An 18,511-nucleotide genomic window follows, 5' to 3' on the forward strand; every position below is an offset into this window, starting at 1 on the left:
ATGAAGTTCCAGAGACCTCCCCCAGAAGCTAATATTCAAAACGTTCGCTCCGAAAGAATATATATTCAAAGATTTGCGCCACGTTCGCACGGTTTTTTTCAAAAACAGCAGACCTCACAAGCTGTACCATCTGCTATTTTCCAATAGCTAAAGTATAACACCAACAGGGGTTTTTCCGTCCAGCATGGGGTTAAAAGCCTCTGCAAGACATCGCGTTTCCCCGTCAGGGAGAAATGTCAGCAATTTTGCATATATATGAAAAGGAGCTTTCTACAATGCAACCGAGTGACCCACCACAGCTAGCGATGACTCGTGATCCCCACAGTAACACATATTTCCGCTTTTCAACATTTATCATTATCAGCTGGATGAGCAATAACTAATTTTCTTTTAATCCGTTACTGTAGAAAAGCCCCTCCAGGACGCTATATGGGAGTATGGACACTGGCTTTGTCGATTCTTATAAAACGCGCTGGCCCGCGCGCACCTACTCGACAGGTAATGGTAGGGGGTTGGAACCCATCGGCGTAGCCTGAACCTACAGTGACTTTTTTTTAAGATTCATCATCTCATGCCCTGACCCTTTTGGACAGACATGCAAAAAGAACGGTAAACACCGCCCGGTTAGCGAGACGCTAAAACCGGCGGTACTTCACAATCCAATCGCGAGAGTCAAACCCGGAAGGCGAAGGGGGGGGGGGGGGCTTGAACGAACGAATGAATGGCAACGTATATAAACCCACACCCCTGTGCGTTTCGTGTGAAATCCCCTATGTCCCGTGTGTCGGAAGAAGAGGCGAGGGAGGAGGAGGAGGGCCTCTGTCCGAGCCGACCAGCGGCGTGCTGGCGGTGATGGTGGACAGCGGGGCGCTGCTGGTGGTGATGGTGGCCAGCGGGTTCTCCGCGGCGCCGGAGTGGTGCTCGTGCTGCCAGGCCAGCTTGTGGTAGGTGGAGTTGGCGCCGCAGTCGATGTAGCGGTACGCCTCCAGGCTGTTCTGCGCCGTGCGCACCATGTAGGAGGTCTTCACCGAGGTCCTAGGTGGTGGTGGTGGTGGTGGTGGGGCAAATAAAACGACGCGGCGGTCAAAGTCGGTTAGCCCATTCTGACCCCGAGATCAGATTCTATACAAATGTTCTTCTACATCCTGACAGTTTTCTGAAAAGCCTATGTTTTCCGTGTCGGTCGCTCTTCGATTTTTCAAAAATAGCAGACCTACGAGCTCGTAGCGCGCCACTCGGTGGCGCGCTACGAGCTTGTAGATCTGCTATTTTTCAATAGCTAAAGCATAACATGATGCTAACACCAAAAGGGGTTCCCCACAATGGGTTAAATAAGAGCATGGATGTACAGTAGTGAGCAAACACACACGGCATCAAACATTTGAAGGCAGATTAACCCATTTTGGATTGAGGTCGATTAAAAAAAAAAAAAATGCTTCTAGATCCTAAAATTTTTCTGAAAAACCCATGTTTCTATGTCAGTGGTGCTCAACTTTTTTTCAATGTCAAGGACCCCCAGAATTATCTCTATTGGGCCACGGACCCCCCATCTCAAAGTATGTAGTTCCAGGGACCTCCTCAGAAGCCAATATTTTAGTTAAAATGCTCTGAAATATATATTCAAAGATTTGTGCCACATTTTCATGACTTTTAAGAAATAGTAGATCTACAAGCTCATAGCGCACCACCGAGTGGCGCGCTATGAGCTTGTAGATCTGCTATTTTTCAATAGCAGGTAATCACAGCTTTCCAACGGCAAGCCGTGATTACCTAAGAAGCAATTCTCCAGGCTACACCAAGGAAATCCTATACCTATTAACCTGATAACGATGTGTGCTCTGAGCAACGTCATCATATTGATTTCCATCAGTTACTACCTTAACCCATTCTGACCGGGCACCCATTTTGGTGTTGGCATCATGTTATGCTTTAGCTATTGAAAAATAGCAGATCTACAAGCTCATATCGCGCCACCGAGTGGCGCGATACGAGCTTGTAGGTCTGCTATTTTTTGAAAAATCAAAGAACGACTGACATTTTTAGAATCTGATCTCAGGTCAGAATGGGTTGATCAGACCAGTGTGTGTCCAGTGGAAACCTCGTGTGAATCTGATCTCAGGTCAGAATGGGTTAAGAGTATATATGAAGGCGAAATGGACATAGTTACATAAAGATGGAGAGGGATTACTTACTGCATGAAAACCACGATGTTGTGAACTTTAATGGTGGGCATGGTGCAGAAGGCACTGGGGAAACACAAACAGAAGAATTCTCACAATAGAACAACGGATTATACACTGGCAGTGTCCTGTAGAAACAGTGAATGAATTGCATTTTTAGAGCGCTTTTCCAAGTGCTCAAAGCGCTTTACAAGTGTTCATTCAGTCATACATTGGGAGGTGAAGCGGCGAACAGTCGACGCCAGCGTCCTCACTTCCCACATTCACACACCGACGGTGGCACAGCTCACACACCGACCGACTCATTGGAGGCAGTGCAGGGTTCAGTGTCTTGCCCAAGGACACTTCGCCATGTGGACAGGAGGAGGAGCCGGGATTCGAACCGCCGACCCACGGATCATTGGACGACCTGCTCTACCTCCTGAGTCACAGCCGCCCTTCACAACATTGAGTGCAACTCAATGTTTCCTTAGTGTCACAGGCAGAAATAATTTCATGACATACTTCTGGATATCGGGTTAGGATGTCCTTCTAACAAGCAAGACGAGGCACTAACTAATGCAAAATATAGCCAGGGTAAAAACAAAAGGCAATAACACTTACTACACGTAGGAGGCGCTGCTTCCAATCTCCACACTGACGGTGTAGTTCACCTGTCGGAGAAACAAAACACAGGTTGAGCAATCTACAGCTCAACCCATTCTGACCTGAGGTCAGATTCGTACGAGGTTTCCACTGGACACACACTGGTCTGATTAACCCATTCTGACCTGAGATCAGATTCATACGAGGTTTCCACTGGACACACACTGGTCTGATTAAAGGGCAGTTACTTAAGAGAGACCTTATCAGCGGTGACTTGATGACGGTATACAATGTAAACGATGGTTTGTATTTCCAAGTGAGGTCATGTTGTAATATGCTTTGGACTGAGGTCGATTAAAAGAAAAGGCTTCTAAATCCTAAAAAAAATCTGAAAAACCCATGTTTCTATGTCAGTGGTCATGTCAACGACCCCCAGAATTATCTCTATTGGGCCACGGACCCCCATCTCAAAATATGGAGTTCCAGGGACCCCCCCCCTAGAAGCCAATATTTTAGTTAAAAATGTATATTCAAAGATTTGCGCCACATTTTCACGGCTTTTCAAAAAATAGCAGACCTACAAGCTCGTAAGCGCGCCAATAGCTAAATTATAACATAATCTTTAAAAACACCAAAAGGGGTTCCGGCCCCAAAATGTGTTAGGACTCTTCCGTTGGTTGAATTAATAACTGAGAATACTGTTGCTATTTCTGGCATATAAAATGTGTTGGCAAGCTCATTCTGGTGAGTACCTGTCTCTCGCTGAGGGGCTGGATGGTGAGGACATTGTCCAACTGCTGAGTGCCAATCACCGTCTTCATGTACAGCACCTGGCAGCTCAGGCTCTGTACCAGCACGGTGAAGAAGTTGGGGTTGCTGAAGTTCAACGTGCTCTGTGACGGAAACGCACCGTTAAAGGGATTGTGACATTAAAAAAAAAAGGTTTGGGAATTGTTCTTGTTTTTTTTTTAGGTTTTCTAATCTCAATTGCACCCAAAAAACATGAACTTTGTTTTAACATTCAGTAGATTTTCTGTGATCTGGGGTTTTCTGGCTCAAACTAGGTGCTCTGATTTGCCGGCAGCAAGTGACATCACTTACTGCAAAGCCCATATATGTCAATGGGATTTGCCAGCAGATGTCACTGTTTTCACTGTGTTGCCTGTTTTCATTGTAGCTCAAAAGGCCCCAAAAAACCCCAAAGAAAACTTCAGACCACAGAAAATCCACTGAATGTTCAAAGTTCAGGTTTTTTTGGGTGTAATTGAGGTCATAAAACCTAAAAGAAAAAAGAAAAAGAAAAATAAATGAAAATGAATGTCATAAAACCTTTAAAACCAACTTTCAACCTGCCGGGGGGGGGGGGTCCCTATTCTGGGACACCCAGATGTTTACAATAGATGGTTATAACACACACACACACACACACACACACACACACACACACACACACACACACACACACACACACACACACACACACACACACATCTATAGATTGGCTATACAGTGGGGAACAAATATCGAAATGAAAGAGATGCACAAGCATGTCTGTTATATTTAATTTGTTCTAACTCAAAGCCTTTTTGAGGAACAGCAATGTCCTAACCTATATCCCCGAGTACAAATAGGGGGTGCTGTTGTTGCACCACTCGCTTCAGACTGGTCAGACTGTTGAGCGGCGCAACCACTCCTAGTCCTACAACCAGCAATGTCCGTGTACACCTATATGCACCCATGTGTGTGGTATGTGGTCATGAGCACCAGTATATGACTATAGGGTACCAGTAGGGGGCGCCAGAAACAGAGAGGGATAGTGCCGCAATGTTAGCCTGGTTATTAAACCAGACTAATATCGCACAGACCGCGGGATATTAGTCTGGGGAGGCTCAGCTTGGATTTCATTTCCAGGGGGGGGCGGGTTGAAACATTTTCTCTTTGACGCAATTGGTCAGAGCTACTGTCAGTCAAAGGTCTCAAGCATTGAAAGTCACTGTACCAAAGCCCGCCCATATTGCATACCGTGTCCCGAATTGGCCGCCCCATTTCTCTGGTGTAGGAAATGGGCGTACAATTGAGCCTCTCCAGACCGTAATCCGCCGGCAGGCAATTTATTTTGTTGCCAACGGCTGATTCGGTCTGGTTTATTAACCAGGCTACCGCAATGTTGCCTGCTAATGAGAGAGAGAGGGGGGGGGGGGGGGGGGGAAGCTGCACCACTCAGTTCACACGGGTGTGTTTTCTTTTCCTACAATGAGCTCTTGTACCATTAAAACGTTTGGATGTTGGTGCGTGGGAGCAAAAGAGTCCATCTAAAGACTAGTTAAGTCTTAAAAAGACAAAAGGGTGGCCGCACACTGATAGCCAACCAACGTTTCGGCAGATATACAACCATGCCTTCTTCAGGGTGTGTATAACCCATTCTGACCGGGCACCCATTTTGGTGTCGGCATCATGTTATGCTTTAGCTATTGAAAAATAGCAGACCTACAAGCTCATATCGCGCCACCGAGTGGCGCGATACGAGCTTGTAGGTCTGCTATTTTTTGAAAAATCGAAGAACGACTGACATTTTTAGAATCTGATCTCAGGTCAGAATGGGTTCATCAGACCAGTGTGTGTCCGGCAGAAAACCTCGTATGAATCTGATCTCAGGTCAGAATGGGATAATACCCTGAAGAAGGCAGTTGTATCTGCCCAAACGTTGGTTGGCTATACTCTGCATCCTAATAAATAATCGGCACTTTGGCTATCAGTGTGTGCGGCCACTCTTTTGTCTTTTTAAGACTTACAGCTCTTTAGATGTCTCTGCCGTGAGCTGGCACCACTACCAAGACTGCTGTGCGTTCAGCATCCTCCTACACAGAGCAAAAGCAGGGACGGATTAACCCCCACGAGGGCCCCTGGGCCAGTAATTTTTGCAGGGCCCCGACATTTTCCTGTTTTTATCACCTTTTTTACCTAAAATTTGACAAAATCAATGGCCAACGAAGGGCCCCTGCAGGAGCCCTTTTCAGGGCGTCAAACCCAGCACCTCACGGTCCAATTTCCCTGCCAAGGGCCCCCTGAGAGCCAAGGGCCCCTGAGGGCGGGCCACGGCCCCACTGGCCCAATGGCTAATTTGTCCCCCCGAGCAAAAAAAAAAGAGTCCATGCCATAAAATAAAACCGGAAAGTAAACATTCAGCATTCCGTCACAGCAGCTCCTCTATAGGACAAACAAATGCGTCTGTGCCGGAGGGAACCCATTCGCACACACACAGCAGGAGGACGGTCAAAAGGTACCAACGCGACGTACGGTCATGTTCATGAGGACTTTCATGTTGGCGTGGTCGAAGCGCAGGGAAACGGAGCGTATGCCGTCGTCCACCACCACCACGGAGCGCGGGAAGAGGAAGAAGGCCACCAGCGAAGAGGCCAGGAGACACAGCACGGCGGACATCACCACGTACGTTTTCCTAGAAGAACACCAACAAACAGTCGTGCAGTTTGTCTGTGTTGTTGTTGTGGTTTCGTGCAAAAGCGAGCAAAACCTCTGCACATTTAGATCGAAGCAATGTAATTTAGCCCATTTAGGCCTGACCTCAAAATTAAAAAAAGAAATCTTCAAAATCCTCCAGTTTTCTGAAATAAATATTGTCATGGTTTTAAAAAAAATAGCAGACCTACAAGCTCGTAGCGCGCCACTCGGTGGCGCGCTACGAGCTTGTAGATCTGCTACAAGCAGATCTACAAGCTCGACGACGTCAAAATGACGTCACATTGTAGGCTCTACAGAGCCGAACCGACTTTCATTCGGCTCTAAAATAGGAGTATGAATCGGCCCTATGAGTGAAAATCTGGAACTAAGTACGAATGCATGCATCGATAGCTAAATCAATCGTTCTCCATAGAGCATATTATAACACAAGTGAAACTCACACCGAATAGGTCAAAGGAATGATAGACAGTACAACTCAGAGCAGGACTCTACATACTTACAGTAGGGGTGGTTACTTACGTTCTCTGGGGCCTCAGTCTTTGGTCGCTGTAGGGGATCAGGGCCACCAGCTCATTGACTTGCTCTGAGACATAAGAGATTACAACATGACCTTACCCCCATTCTGACCTGAGATCAGATTCTTACGAGGTTTCCACTGGACACACACTGGTCTGATTAACCCATTCTGACCTGAGATCAGATTCTAAAAATGTCAGTCGTTCTTCGATTTTTCAAAAATAGCAGACCCACAAGCTCGTAGCGCGCTATGAGCTTGTAGATCTGCTATTTTTTCAATAGCTAAAGCACGACATGACGCTAACACCAAAATGGGTTCCCGTTCAGAATGGGTTAAACAGCATTGAAGCATCAGAGTCACTAAGGCAAACAAATAATCTACACACAAAGACAGATTTAGGAAGATATTGACTGCTGCAGCGGCACAGCTTTTGGTGACCGAATCTCCCTTGTGGATCAATAAAAGGTCTTATCTAAATAAATACTGGCCACAGACGTTTCATTTGCATAATTGCATTACGTCATACTGTAGGTCTCATTATTATGCTAAATGCCTTAAATTGTCAATTGTTTTATAAGCTAGGTAAAGCTAACTTGAAGTCTTTGTAAGCTTGCTTTTTTTGTATGCTCTGAACAGACACCCTGCAGAAATATAATAATGATAACATAAAGAGCATTATCTTTATTTGTGCTAGAGAACACAGTTGTTTGTTCTAGTCGTTTGTGTCTAGATTGCTCTAGTTGACTGGTGGAGCGGTTTGAGCTTACAGTCCAAACCGTGCAACTCCTTGCAACAAAACAGTTTTAACATCAACCGCACCAATGCAACTCTTTGCAGCTGCCATTTCGCATAATGGTTGCAACTAAGTAGTTGCATGTTGCAAGACGTTACATGGCCTAATCATTGGCGCGGTTTGCACAACACCTTTTATCATTTTAATCTAGCACTTCTCTTTTTCTTAATAAAATTGGTTCCTTTTTTTTTATGTAAAGCGACTTTGGGTACTTATAACTCATTTATGGGGCGAGTTATAATTGATTCCAGACTATAATGGCTAATATATCATATATTAACTAAGTACCTTTATTCACTAGTACGTTTTACTACATTATTGTGTGCAGGCGCCCTACACTCTGTCTTTATTTTATCACTTACTTTTTAAGAGCCTGCCCAGGGACTACAGATGAAATTTAGCTTTGGCTAACTCTGGCCCATTTACATTGATGTGAAAACTGACATGTTGATTAATGAGTGCTGTCCCTGTCAAATAAATAAATACGGTGTGACTGATTTAACCCATTCTGACCGGGCACCCATTTTGGTGTTGGCATCATGTTATGCTTTAGCTATTGAAAAATAGCAGACCTACAAGCTCATATCGCGCCACCGAGTGGCGCGATACGAGCTTGTAGGTCTGCTATTTTTGAAAAATCGAAGAACGACTGTGACATTTTTTTAAATCTGATCTCAGGTCAGAATGGGTTAATCAGACCAGTGTGTGTCCAGTGGAAACCGCTTATGAATCTGATCTTGGGTCAGAATGGGTTAAATGTATGTGTGACTCACACCTGACACCAACTGCAACATTAAAGTGTGGAACGCATGGATTTACAGTATGTTGCGTAAAATTGATGTGAACACTTCTGTACTTTTAGTCAAGTCAAGTTTTGAATTCAGGGCCTTTTACTTTAACCCATTCTGACCTGAGATCAGATTCATACGAGGTTTCCGCCGGACACACACTGGTCTGATGAACCCATTCTGACCTGAGATCAGATTCTAAAAATGTCAGTCGAAAAAATAGCAGACCTACAAGCTCGTATCGCGCCACTCGGTGCGCGATATGAGCTTGTAGATCTGCTATTTTTCAATAGCTAAAGCATAACATGATGCCGACACCAAAATGGGTGCCCGGTCAGAACTGTCTGAATAATAGGTCTACATCTACATGAATCATGATATTGCCTTTACTGAATTCGGAGTAGTTCTTCCAGCACTGTTGATGAAGCACAACACCTGATGTCAGCTAGGTAAAATGCACTGTCATCAGTGAATGACAGCGGATTAGTTTAATCAGTCATGCGATTCATTTGGTAGTTCTCGAGGTGGACAAAACAGGAAAGGGCGCACACCAGTGTTGGCGAGGTGCTGGCCTCAGGCAGTAAACAAGTTAGCTCTGGACTCTGGTCCATAGCCTTATTACTGATTCTATGATTCTGACCATGCAGGGCAGAATCATAGAATCAGTAATAAGGCTATGGACCAGAGCCATAAACAAGTAAAAAAAATAAGAAAAAGGCCACAGCCACGATGCTTGTATATTTATTGACAAGAACCCAACGTTTCGACCTATAGGAGCCAGGTCTTCTTCAGGGAATGAATGGCCCCAAGCCAGCTGCCGCAGGGTTCCAATGTTCCAATTTTGTGGAGGTTCAAAATGGACCCACGGCAGGGTCTGAAACTATAGTCTGAATCTCTGAGAGCTCTTGAAATGAATACATTTGAGAACCACTTGGCTTTGTAGTTTGTACTATGCATGTGAATTCATGCTGGAGAGACTCACCGGAGGGGATGCGTCCAGTGCCCTGGCATGTGGGACAGGTGATGCTGTCCCTGCCAGTGAACTCCACGTAGGGGAACTGGGCTATGGCCTCCTGTCTGTCCAGCCCGTCCAGCGAGTCGTCGTCGTCCTCCTCGTCCTGCGGGTCTCCCCGGTGTCGTCTCCGGGTGGCGTCTCCTCCTCCCGCACCGTCCGCCGGGAGGAGGCGGAGGTTGCTGCCGCTCCTGGACCACTGTGCGCCCATGATGTTGTCACACTGATTGACTCAACAATAAGCCAGCAGCAGCATGTCCTCCCGACAGCTGCCCTGTGTCTGTCCGTGTATCGGTCTGCTGTGGAGACGACGATCAACAGGTTAGAACATGGACCGAGGTCAGTTAAACCCGACGGTGAAAGAGCTGCTCTGTTCGTCAATAGCATGCGAACAATACCGATATGTGTATCAGCTGACAGCCACAACAATGCTGTTGTTCAGTCACTGGCAGTGCATCATAGTTCTCACTCAGACCACTAGGCGCTAACGCTAACTGCTAAATGAATAGCCAACCAACAGACTGAACTGCCCTACAGGGGGTTCGCACTTTGCACTGTTTTCTATTTAAGTCATTCAATAACTGGCTTTTAATTCATTGATTGAACCGTGTTCCCTTACCTTATATATTAGACCAACCGCGGGGCCAATCGATGGCTATGCTAGCACGCATTTGGTAACGGTATGGAGAGCATAGGAATTTGAAAGGCGTCGCACACACACACTGTTTCTGTTGTTGTTGTACCTACTTCTTCGATGGCTCATGGCTGGCAAAGAGTTTGCTGTGCTCACTATACTATACAGCCACCTGCTGGTTTCGGTTGAACATGACATGTAAGCTAGTCAATTCAATTCAAAGGGCTTTATTATTGGCATGAGAAAACATACGTTTACATTGCCAAAGCAGAAAGAACTAGAAAAAGTGCCCTTCCGGGCACAGGTCTCCACCAGGTTATCCACAGATCCGTGCAGTTAGAGGTAAAAACACTTTTTGGCCAGTTATAGCGCCACCTTGAGGCTGAGTTGAAATTGTTCATGTGGCATTTCGTCCTCGGCCTAGTGGGAATGTGGGTGCACAATTTCAGGGAAATCACGCGATGTGTTCATGATTTGCAGCATTTTGTTTGAAACTGAGCACTCCTGTGAACTTTGGAAGCCAATCTTAACCAATCAGGATGGAGTCTGATAAATCTGAAAGACCCGTTTCGTTGAATGGCTCTAGAGAGACTGTGTACCAATTTGCGCAATGTTTGGACAAAATCTGTAGGTGTACTGTGCAAAAACTTGTTTTGCACAAAGCGGCCTCCTGGTGGCGCTATAACAGGCCGTTCTGGAAAGTTTGGGGCAGAGGTTCATGGTTGGCATCCAGGGAGTGTGTGTGCAAAATATGGCATCGAAAAACTTGTTTTGCACAAAGCGGCCTCCTGGTGGCGCTATAACAGGCCGTTCTGGAAAGTTTGGGGCAGAGGTTCATGGTTGGCATCCAGGGAGTGTGTGTGCAAAATATGGCATCGACCGGGTTAACGGTGGCCGAGATTAGCTGTTCACGGACACACGGACGGACGGACGGACGGAGTGCAAAACATACTCTCCCCATGCCTTCGGCTGGTGGAGACAACAATACAACAATACAGCAATACAATCAATACAAAAATTATGTACATTTTAAGGTCAGAATCTTCAGTAGATCGAATTCTATGTACCAAGGTCACTCGATGCAGGTATAGTGCAGGAATATACACAATGATCTCAGTCTTTAGGGTGGTTGTGTTCCATTTGATATCCTTCTCCTATCACAGCAACTCACAAATCTTGCTGCTGTGTTTGCACATTGTTGTACTTCGCCCAGCAGATATGGGATTTTTTTGTCATTGGTCATGTTTTCAAAATCTCTGTGTGTGGTTGTAATCTGTGGGAAGTATGTGTCTCTGATGTCTTGGTACAATGGACAGATGGTTAGGAAGTGTAGCTCGGTTTCCACTTAATTTAGTGTGCAGTGGGTGCATAGTCTGTCTTCTCTCGGGATACAGGTCTGCCTATGACGGCCTTTCTCGATCGCGAGACTGTGCTCACTGAGTCTGTACCTAGTTAAGATTTTTCTTTGTTTTGGGTCGGTCACGGTGCTCAGGTATTCAGCCACTGTGTATTCTCTGTTTAGGGCCAGATAGCATTCTAGTTTACTCTGCTTTTGTGTTGCTTAATTCTTTCCAATGTGTCAGATAGTTTTCCTTTTGCTGTTTTATAATTTGGTTTAGTCCAATGGGTTTTCTATCTCGTGGCTCTGTTTGTGTTTGTGCCCGGAGTTCCAGGGCCAGGTGGCTGAGGGGGCATCTCTCTAGAGTTTCACTGTGTGTGAGTGCCTTGTTATGGAGTGCATCTAGGCCACTTTATTTTAGGTGGTTGTAGAACTTAAGTTCTCTCTTTTTTATTTTGATTATGAGTGGGTATCGTCCTAATTCTGCCCTGCATGCATTATTTGGTGTTTTTCGCTGGGTACGGAGAATGGATTTGCAGAGTTATGTGTGTAGGGTCTCGGTTTGGTGTTTATCCCATTTTTTAAGGTCATGGTTTGCTAATGGTCCCCAGATCTCGCAACCATAGAGGGAAATTGGTTCTATCACAGAGTCCAGTAGGCCTATTTTAAGCCAGGTTTTAATTGGGATGTCTATTTTGATGTTTCTTTTGATGGCATAGAATGCCCTTCTTGCCTTGTCTCTCAGGTCCTTTACAGCTTGGTTGTAGTTCCCTGTGCTGCTGATGTTTAGGCCAAGGTAGGTATAGTTTTTTGTTTGTTCTAGTGGGATTGTATTTAGGAAAAATTGGTAAGCTAGTCACAGGATGCTGCTCTCACAAAAATAAGACTCGTCAGCCAAATAAATGTTCAAATCAAAACATTTATTTAGTTTAGGAGATTTTTATTCATTGAGAAAAATAAACGTCCTTCTCACTCGGTGTGTGTGTGTGTGTGTGTGTGTGTGTGTGTGTGTGTGTGTGTGTGTGTGTGTGTGTGTGTGTGTGTGTGTGTGTGTGTGTGTGTGTGTACACACGCAGAAACGGATTCTTCATTCATGTCCATTGCTATCAGTATCACATTTACTGTTCAGTCAGCCTCCTCTTCAGCTCAGCATTCTCTCTCTGCAGCACTTTATTCTGAAATGAATGAGGATAGATAGATAGATGGATAGATAGATATACACGTTAATAAAGGAATACTTAAAAAATTATTGCATTTAGCCAGAAAAGAAGGAATTTGTATTGTACACGATCAAATTCAGTGGTGTGTGCATATATAGACCAACCTTATGCCTGAGGGCCTCAACTATCAGGTCTCGCCCTCCTCTGACGCTCTCCTCTTTCTTTGAAGCTCTGAATGCATCTCCGATCACCGACACCAGCACGTGGGACTGGGGGGGGGGGGGAGAAGGGAGATGTATGGACAGTCATGCTTGAGACCTGGTAAGCCTGACTAATTGAATTGCCCCCCCCCCCCCCCCCTGAACGCAAAGTGCTGTTCTAGCACAGATCTTCCAAACAAACAAACATGCTTTTCTCAGTCATTGTTGAACTAAAACAATACATTACAGAAAACATGTTCCGCAGACCTTCACGAGGCAAATTCAAATCCTGTTCTAAACGTTTATGGGAATAAACAGTGGCGTGCACAGACATTTAGAGGGGCAGGGGCTCAAGTGAAAAAAAAAGGGCACCTTGTGCAGCGCATTTTGGGGCGGGAACCCATTTTGGTGCTTTAGCTATTGAAAAATAGCAGATCTACAAGCTCATAGCGCCGCGTGGCGCGCCACCGAGTGGCGCGCTACGAGCTTGTAGGTCTGCTATTTTTCTTTAATCGAAGAACCACTGACATAGAAACATAGCTTTAGATTGTGGGGGCCTAAATAATATAGTATCAAGATTTGATCAATGTCACCATGGTCCACACACTAAAAATTAAGAAAAAAAAAAAAGAAAAAAAATTGAGCACATTGCCAAAAGGGCAAGTGGTGCTCTAGCACCCCCTAGTGTCTATCTGTGCACGACACTGGGAATAAATTACAGACATCACAGCATTCAAGAATGATTGCGAACGCAGTGAGCCACTTACTATGACAGCAAGGGCTGAATGTCTGTGTGTGTGTGTGTGTGTGTGTGTGTGTGTGTGTGTGTGTGTGTGTGTGTGTGTGTGTGTGTGTCCCGCTGTTACACCACCCGCCCGCCACCAGAGGGCGCAGCTGTAGCACACACACACACACACACACACACACACACACACACACACACACACACACACACACACACACACACACACACACACACACACACACACACACAACCACACACAAGCTGCGTTCGCTTCCCTTCCCGCGTTTGCGCGTCTTACTTGTAGGATATATACTCACAAAGGTTTTGCTCTGGAACAGATAACAATGGTACATGTCCGAGACGGAGTTTTTGGCGACAAAGCCAAAGACATTGGGCGAGGCGGGCAGGACGGCAGAGAAGGACACCGTGGACAGAGGACAAGTGTAAAGCATATACTGAGAGAGAGGGAGGGAAAGAAAAAAATATATATATGAAAAGTCAACTTCATTGTAGTCTCTCAAGACAGACTGTTGCCTCGGGGAGGCGCTGTTTTCCCGAATATTTGACGATGGGATTCTCAGATTGACTTCATTGTTACATAATCAAATTATATATTCATCGTTTCGTTTGCATTGACTATTGATATTAATATCCAATATTACTGACACCTTGGTTTTGTTTTCCAGTATGTCTATTCCACTCATGGAGACGAACAGACACACTTTGCTCTTCTTCGTTGCTTTTTCCGTGGACTCTTTGTCTGGCATCTGAGGAGGAGACGTTATTTTGATTGATTGAAATATTTATTAACAGTTTGTAGAATTTACAGTACATTTTAAGCACAAACTCAATACAAAGACTGTTAACTGTGAGTGGACGACCCAATTAAGCATTACACTTGTTTACAACAGGGTCCACATTGTTCAATTCATCAAAAACATTTAGAGACATACAAATAGACACTTCTATGTAGCTAAAGAACAGAGAGTAAGGCCTCCTGCTGTCAAATGCAATGCGTCCTTTTACCCATATTTAGACCATTACAAGTCTCTAATATTGACTTCTAACCAATAGCAAATATTGCCCATATTTTGGCCAATCTCTGCTAAAAATGGTGTGTATAAAAGTGTATGTACTGCAGTGAATATTTTAGCAGTTCTCTGCTAACATTTTGAAACATCACTCAGTCACTCACCATTCACGTTGAAGAAAAACACTGTATGAGACTGTTGCTATAGGCAATTAACTCTATTTTCATTCTATCTAAGGACTGTATTATACTCTACATTAAAATGTACGCACAATGTGTACGCACAATGTGTAAAATAGTTCCTTATAAATACTGCATGACAAGCTCACATTTTAGCTTGAAGAAGGCCTTTATTATAACCAGTAGTAAACAAATATGTTGGCTGGGTCGGCCGTTTACATGGCCAGCTCTTTTCCTTCTCTACATCTTATTTCTACTCATCTGCTCACAATGCCCCCACCACCCCCCAGAATAGAGATGCTAGAAATCAAATGTTTAAACAGCTCTTGCATTAATGCCATTCTGTATACATGCTGAGCTTATACTATTTAACTACATGGTACATGCTGTATTGTTTTTTTTCTAATGTTCCATGCAGGTGTAGACTCCACCATATACACCTATAGGTGGAGTAATGCTGTGATGTTTTCCCTGCCAAGCACCCTTTGAAAGAGGGCCATATGTGCCTAATGTATGTGAGTGCATTGCCTTCATGCATTTAACATCATAGTGGAAAAAGACTGGACTGCTAATATCCAGATTATTATTATAATAATAACAACACACAGGATTTAAATGACTAATGACGAAAGATGGATCTAAAGTGAAGGTTAACTGGCCTATATAGGCCTATACCTATATGCTAGCTAGGTATTTGAAACTGTGTTGGGCCTCCAATGATCTGCATTGTTGCTTGTTGTCTCTGTTCACAAAATAACCCATTCTGAACGGGCACCCATTTTGGTGTCAGCATCACGTTATACTTTAGCTATTGAAAAATAGCAGATCTACAAGCTCATATCGCGCCACCGAGTGGCGCGATACGAGCTTGTAGGTCTGCTATTTTTGAAAAATCGAAGAGCGACTGACATTTCTAGAATCCGATCTCAGGTCAGAATGGGTTCATCAGACCAGTGTGTGTCCAGTGGAAACCTCGTATGAATCTGATCTCAGGTCAGAATGGGATAATTATGGAGAGCTACTGCCAACCTTTAGGGTCTGAGCCGCATCGATCAGGACCTGCATTCCTTCAGGGCGGACTACCTCCACTCTCCCGAGAAACTGACACACACACACACACACACACACACGCACGCACGCACGCACGCACGCACACACACACACACACACACACACACACAGGGAAATACACCCAATACATCTCTTCGTATACAGCCAATGACAGAATTTCATCTGAAAATATTAACGTTGGCCAATAAACAGATAAATAAAACAATAGGAGCCAGGTGAGATTGATGAATCACAGATTGGTTGAAGGGTGCACATTCTGACTTTCGTCATCGTTGTTGAGTCCTTTAAACAAATTGTGTGTAAAGCTTGAATTAGCATAATTTGTATTATATTTCGTTTTTAGATATAGGTGACCTATAGATAGTTATTTAATGCCAGAACATCATTGCATACATGCTTAATACAACTGTACCTTTACGGCAAAGGAGATCTCATTGTCTTCTTCGGAGATGTCGCTCATCTTAAGGTCTGTGATGTTTGTGGATTCCTGAATAATAATAAGCAAAATGTCTGTTCACTTGCAATATATCCATATAGCAACCATAACAGCATAACGTTGAGTTGCATGAATTTACCCTCAATTTTCAAATATCTTTACAATTTAACATTTAACTACCAAATTGATCCATCTTACCTCAACTGATGCCACCCTGAGTTACTTTCCTTTCAGAATGGCTGGGTGTAAAGTCTATTGGAGTTAATAATTAAGGTACAGGCGGACATCCTTATTGCCCTTTATCAGAGATCTCTTTCGAACACAACAGGGTTAAGGATGTTAGTTTTTATTACAGTTGGAGACAAGCCACATGCGGTGTGCCATGGCCTTATGGTCATGGTGTTTTTATTTATGTTTTCTCTATGTTTTTATACTCTTATTTTGTTCTTTGTTCCATTGTTCTATCATTTTAACTACTTGTGTTTTATTGTATTCTATTTTGGTGTCCTGCCCTGGCTGTGAAGCACTTTGAGCTGCATTTATATATGAAAGGTGCTATATAAATAAAGTTTATTATTATATTATTGTGAAGACCGGGAGAGACCCCTGCTACTGAACAAACCATAGCAATGATTACTATCACAATATCGTGCTTAAAGCTGCTATAAGCAATAATATGTCTTTCTTTTGTATTCAGACAGCCAGCAATGAGTAAAACGCTCCCAAACATAATTTAGTCTCTGTGACACATCTAGGGCACAGCTAAGATTTTCCTAGAGTCTTTGTCATTGGTCGATTTGCCTTTCTACTTCCTGATTGGTTAGTCGTTGTTTTCGACCAATGCATGACAAAGCTTCTAGAACATCTTTGAATCATAGACTGTAAAAAATATGGACAAAGCGTTCGCCGGGTCTAACATGGACGTAAAATGAAGCCTGTTATTCCTGCACTGTAAGTCGCCATCTTTCTAGATCCGTTTGGTACCAGCTGACCATTGGCTGGCTCCGTTTTGGACCAGCTGGCCATTGGCTGCCCAGACAACGAGGCGGGACTTCCCCCCTTCTTCTCCGTTGGTTTTTATTTTGACTCGAGTGGGAGGGGAATCCCGATCATAGACTGTAACGGTAGCCACGCCCCTCAGAACATACGCGATGTTTTTTTTTCTTTATGGTCATTTTTTTAATTAATGGGACCATAATTTTCCAAAAAGAATATTATGACATTAGAAATGAGACTTTAAACTAGTGACTGGAAGAAGAAAGTATTCATGACCATGTTTATTAAGTTAATACAGTCTAGGTGAAGTTGGGCCAAAATACATGGGCCTCTATGGAGCTATGGGGCTTTTTGGGTCCGGTCCAGCGCCACAACAGGCCATTATTATGAACTACCGATTTCAAATGAGGCTTCACGAAATATCTGGCTGACTGCCCCCCTGGTTTGAATGCATGTTGCAGCCCCTATAGATGTGTCACAGAGACCATCTTTTTTGGGAGTGTTCTACCCATTGCTGGCTGTCGTAAATTATATATATTTTTTTTAATAAGTCATTAAAATTTTGACATATTATTGCTTATAGCAGCTTTAAAGGTATATTCAGTGATTTCACTTAATTCAAATATCACTTATTTTTTTGTTTTGTTGTGATAATCCTCCCTACTATAGAGTGTGCTGGCCATATAAGGAGTTCCTCCCTGTCCCCAGTTAACCCCTGGGGGTCAAAAAACCTTAGGTTTCGTTTTTGACTCTCTATCCTGATTGGACGAAAGGCTGGGTCCCACAGCCAAAAACGAAACCTAAGGTTTTTTGAGTGAAATCACTGAATATACCTTTAAACCTTTTAACAAAAAACTTTTGTTTCAACCAAAAGTATCTCTTATATACCTATATCTTTAATTATATTTTTCATGTTGTGATGTTTCCTGTTTATGCCCACGTTTTTGGCTTTATATTATATTTGCTGTACAGCAGTGGTTTCCAAACCTTTCAGGTTGAGAAGAGAGATTATGCGTTTGCCCATGCAGCACCCAAACTAATAGAAATAGCAGATCTACAAGCATGCGTGACACAGGGGTGACAAATGGGTTACAAAATCGTGGGACAAAAAATATAAATTATTAAAAAAAAAAAAGCCATGCGTGTCACTTCGCACTGCGTTGAAAGCTTGTAGATCGGCTTTTTTCACCACTTCTTGATTTAATATTTGTATTTAATTATTGCATTTCTTTTGTTTTGTTTGTTTTTAAAATGTATTAAAATATATTTTTAATATCTGTATGAAAAGAAAATGGGGTCCGTGATCCACAGATGGGGACACAGTGTTTTGGTACAGTACAGTACACTACACTACAGTACAGTATT

At 43.7% G+C, this 18,511-nt stretch overlaps 1 protein-coding gene across 2 annotated transcripts; it reads right to left on the reverse strand.

Moving 5' to 3' along the window:
• LOC310862216 (transmembrane protein 106C-like) lies at positions 1-10,109 on the reverse strand. Of its 2 annotated transcripts, none has more exons than XM_083769988.1 (8): positions 9,975-10,109; positions 9,326-9,651; positions 6,765-6,828; positions 6,063-6,222; positions 3,518-3,658; positions 2,784-2,833; positions 2,193-2,246; positions 1-1,035 (listed from the first exon to the last, which is right to left on the reverse strand). In XM_083769988.1, exons 2-8 carry the CDS (start codon positions 9,564-9,566, stop codon positions 771-773), a joined length of 975 nt encoding a protein of 324 aa, XP_083626114.1. In that variant the 5' UTR covers positions 9,567-9,651; positions 9,975-10,109; the 3' UTR covers positions 1-770. The 2 variants fall into 2 exon arrangements, with proteins under 2 accessions (XP_083626114.1, XP_083626113.1); XM_083769987.1 differs by having other exon boundaries at positions 9,326-9,654; positions 9,975-10,094.
• Positions 10,110-18,511: the final 8,402 nt, after the last annotated feature.

Source organism: Protomyctophum parallelum (assembly GCF_964188405.1).
Source record: "Protomyctophum parallelum genome assembly, chromosome: 7".
NCBI classification, from domain to species: Eukaryota; Metazoa; Chordata; class Actinopteri; order Myctophiformes; family Myctophidae; genus Protomyctophum; species Protomyctophum parallelum.

Coding starts and splice junctions, on each gene's coding strand:
- LOC310862216 (XM_083769988.1), bottom strand. CDS start 9,566: ATGGGCGCACAGTGGTCCAGGAGCGGCAGCAACCTCCGCCTCCTCCCG. Junction 6,829..9,325: donor CACTGGACGCATCCCCTCCG/GTGAGTCTCTCC, acceptor CTTATGTCTCAG/AGCAAGTCAATGAGCTGGTG. Junction 2,834..3,517: donor AGCCCCTCAGCGAGAGACAG/GTACTCACCAGA, acceptor TTTCTCCGACAG/GTGAACTACACCGTCAGTGT.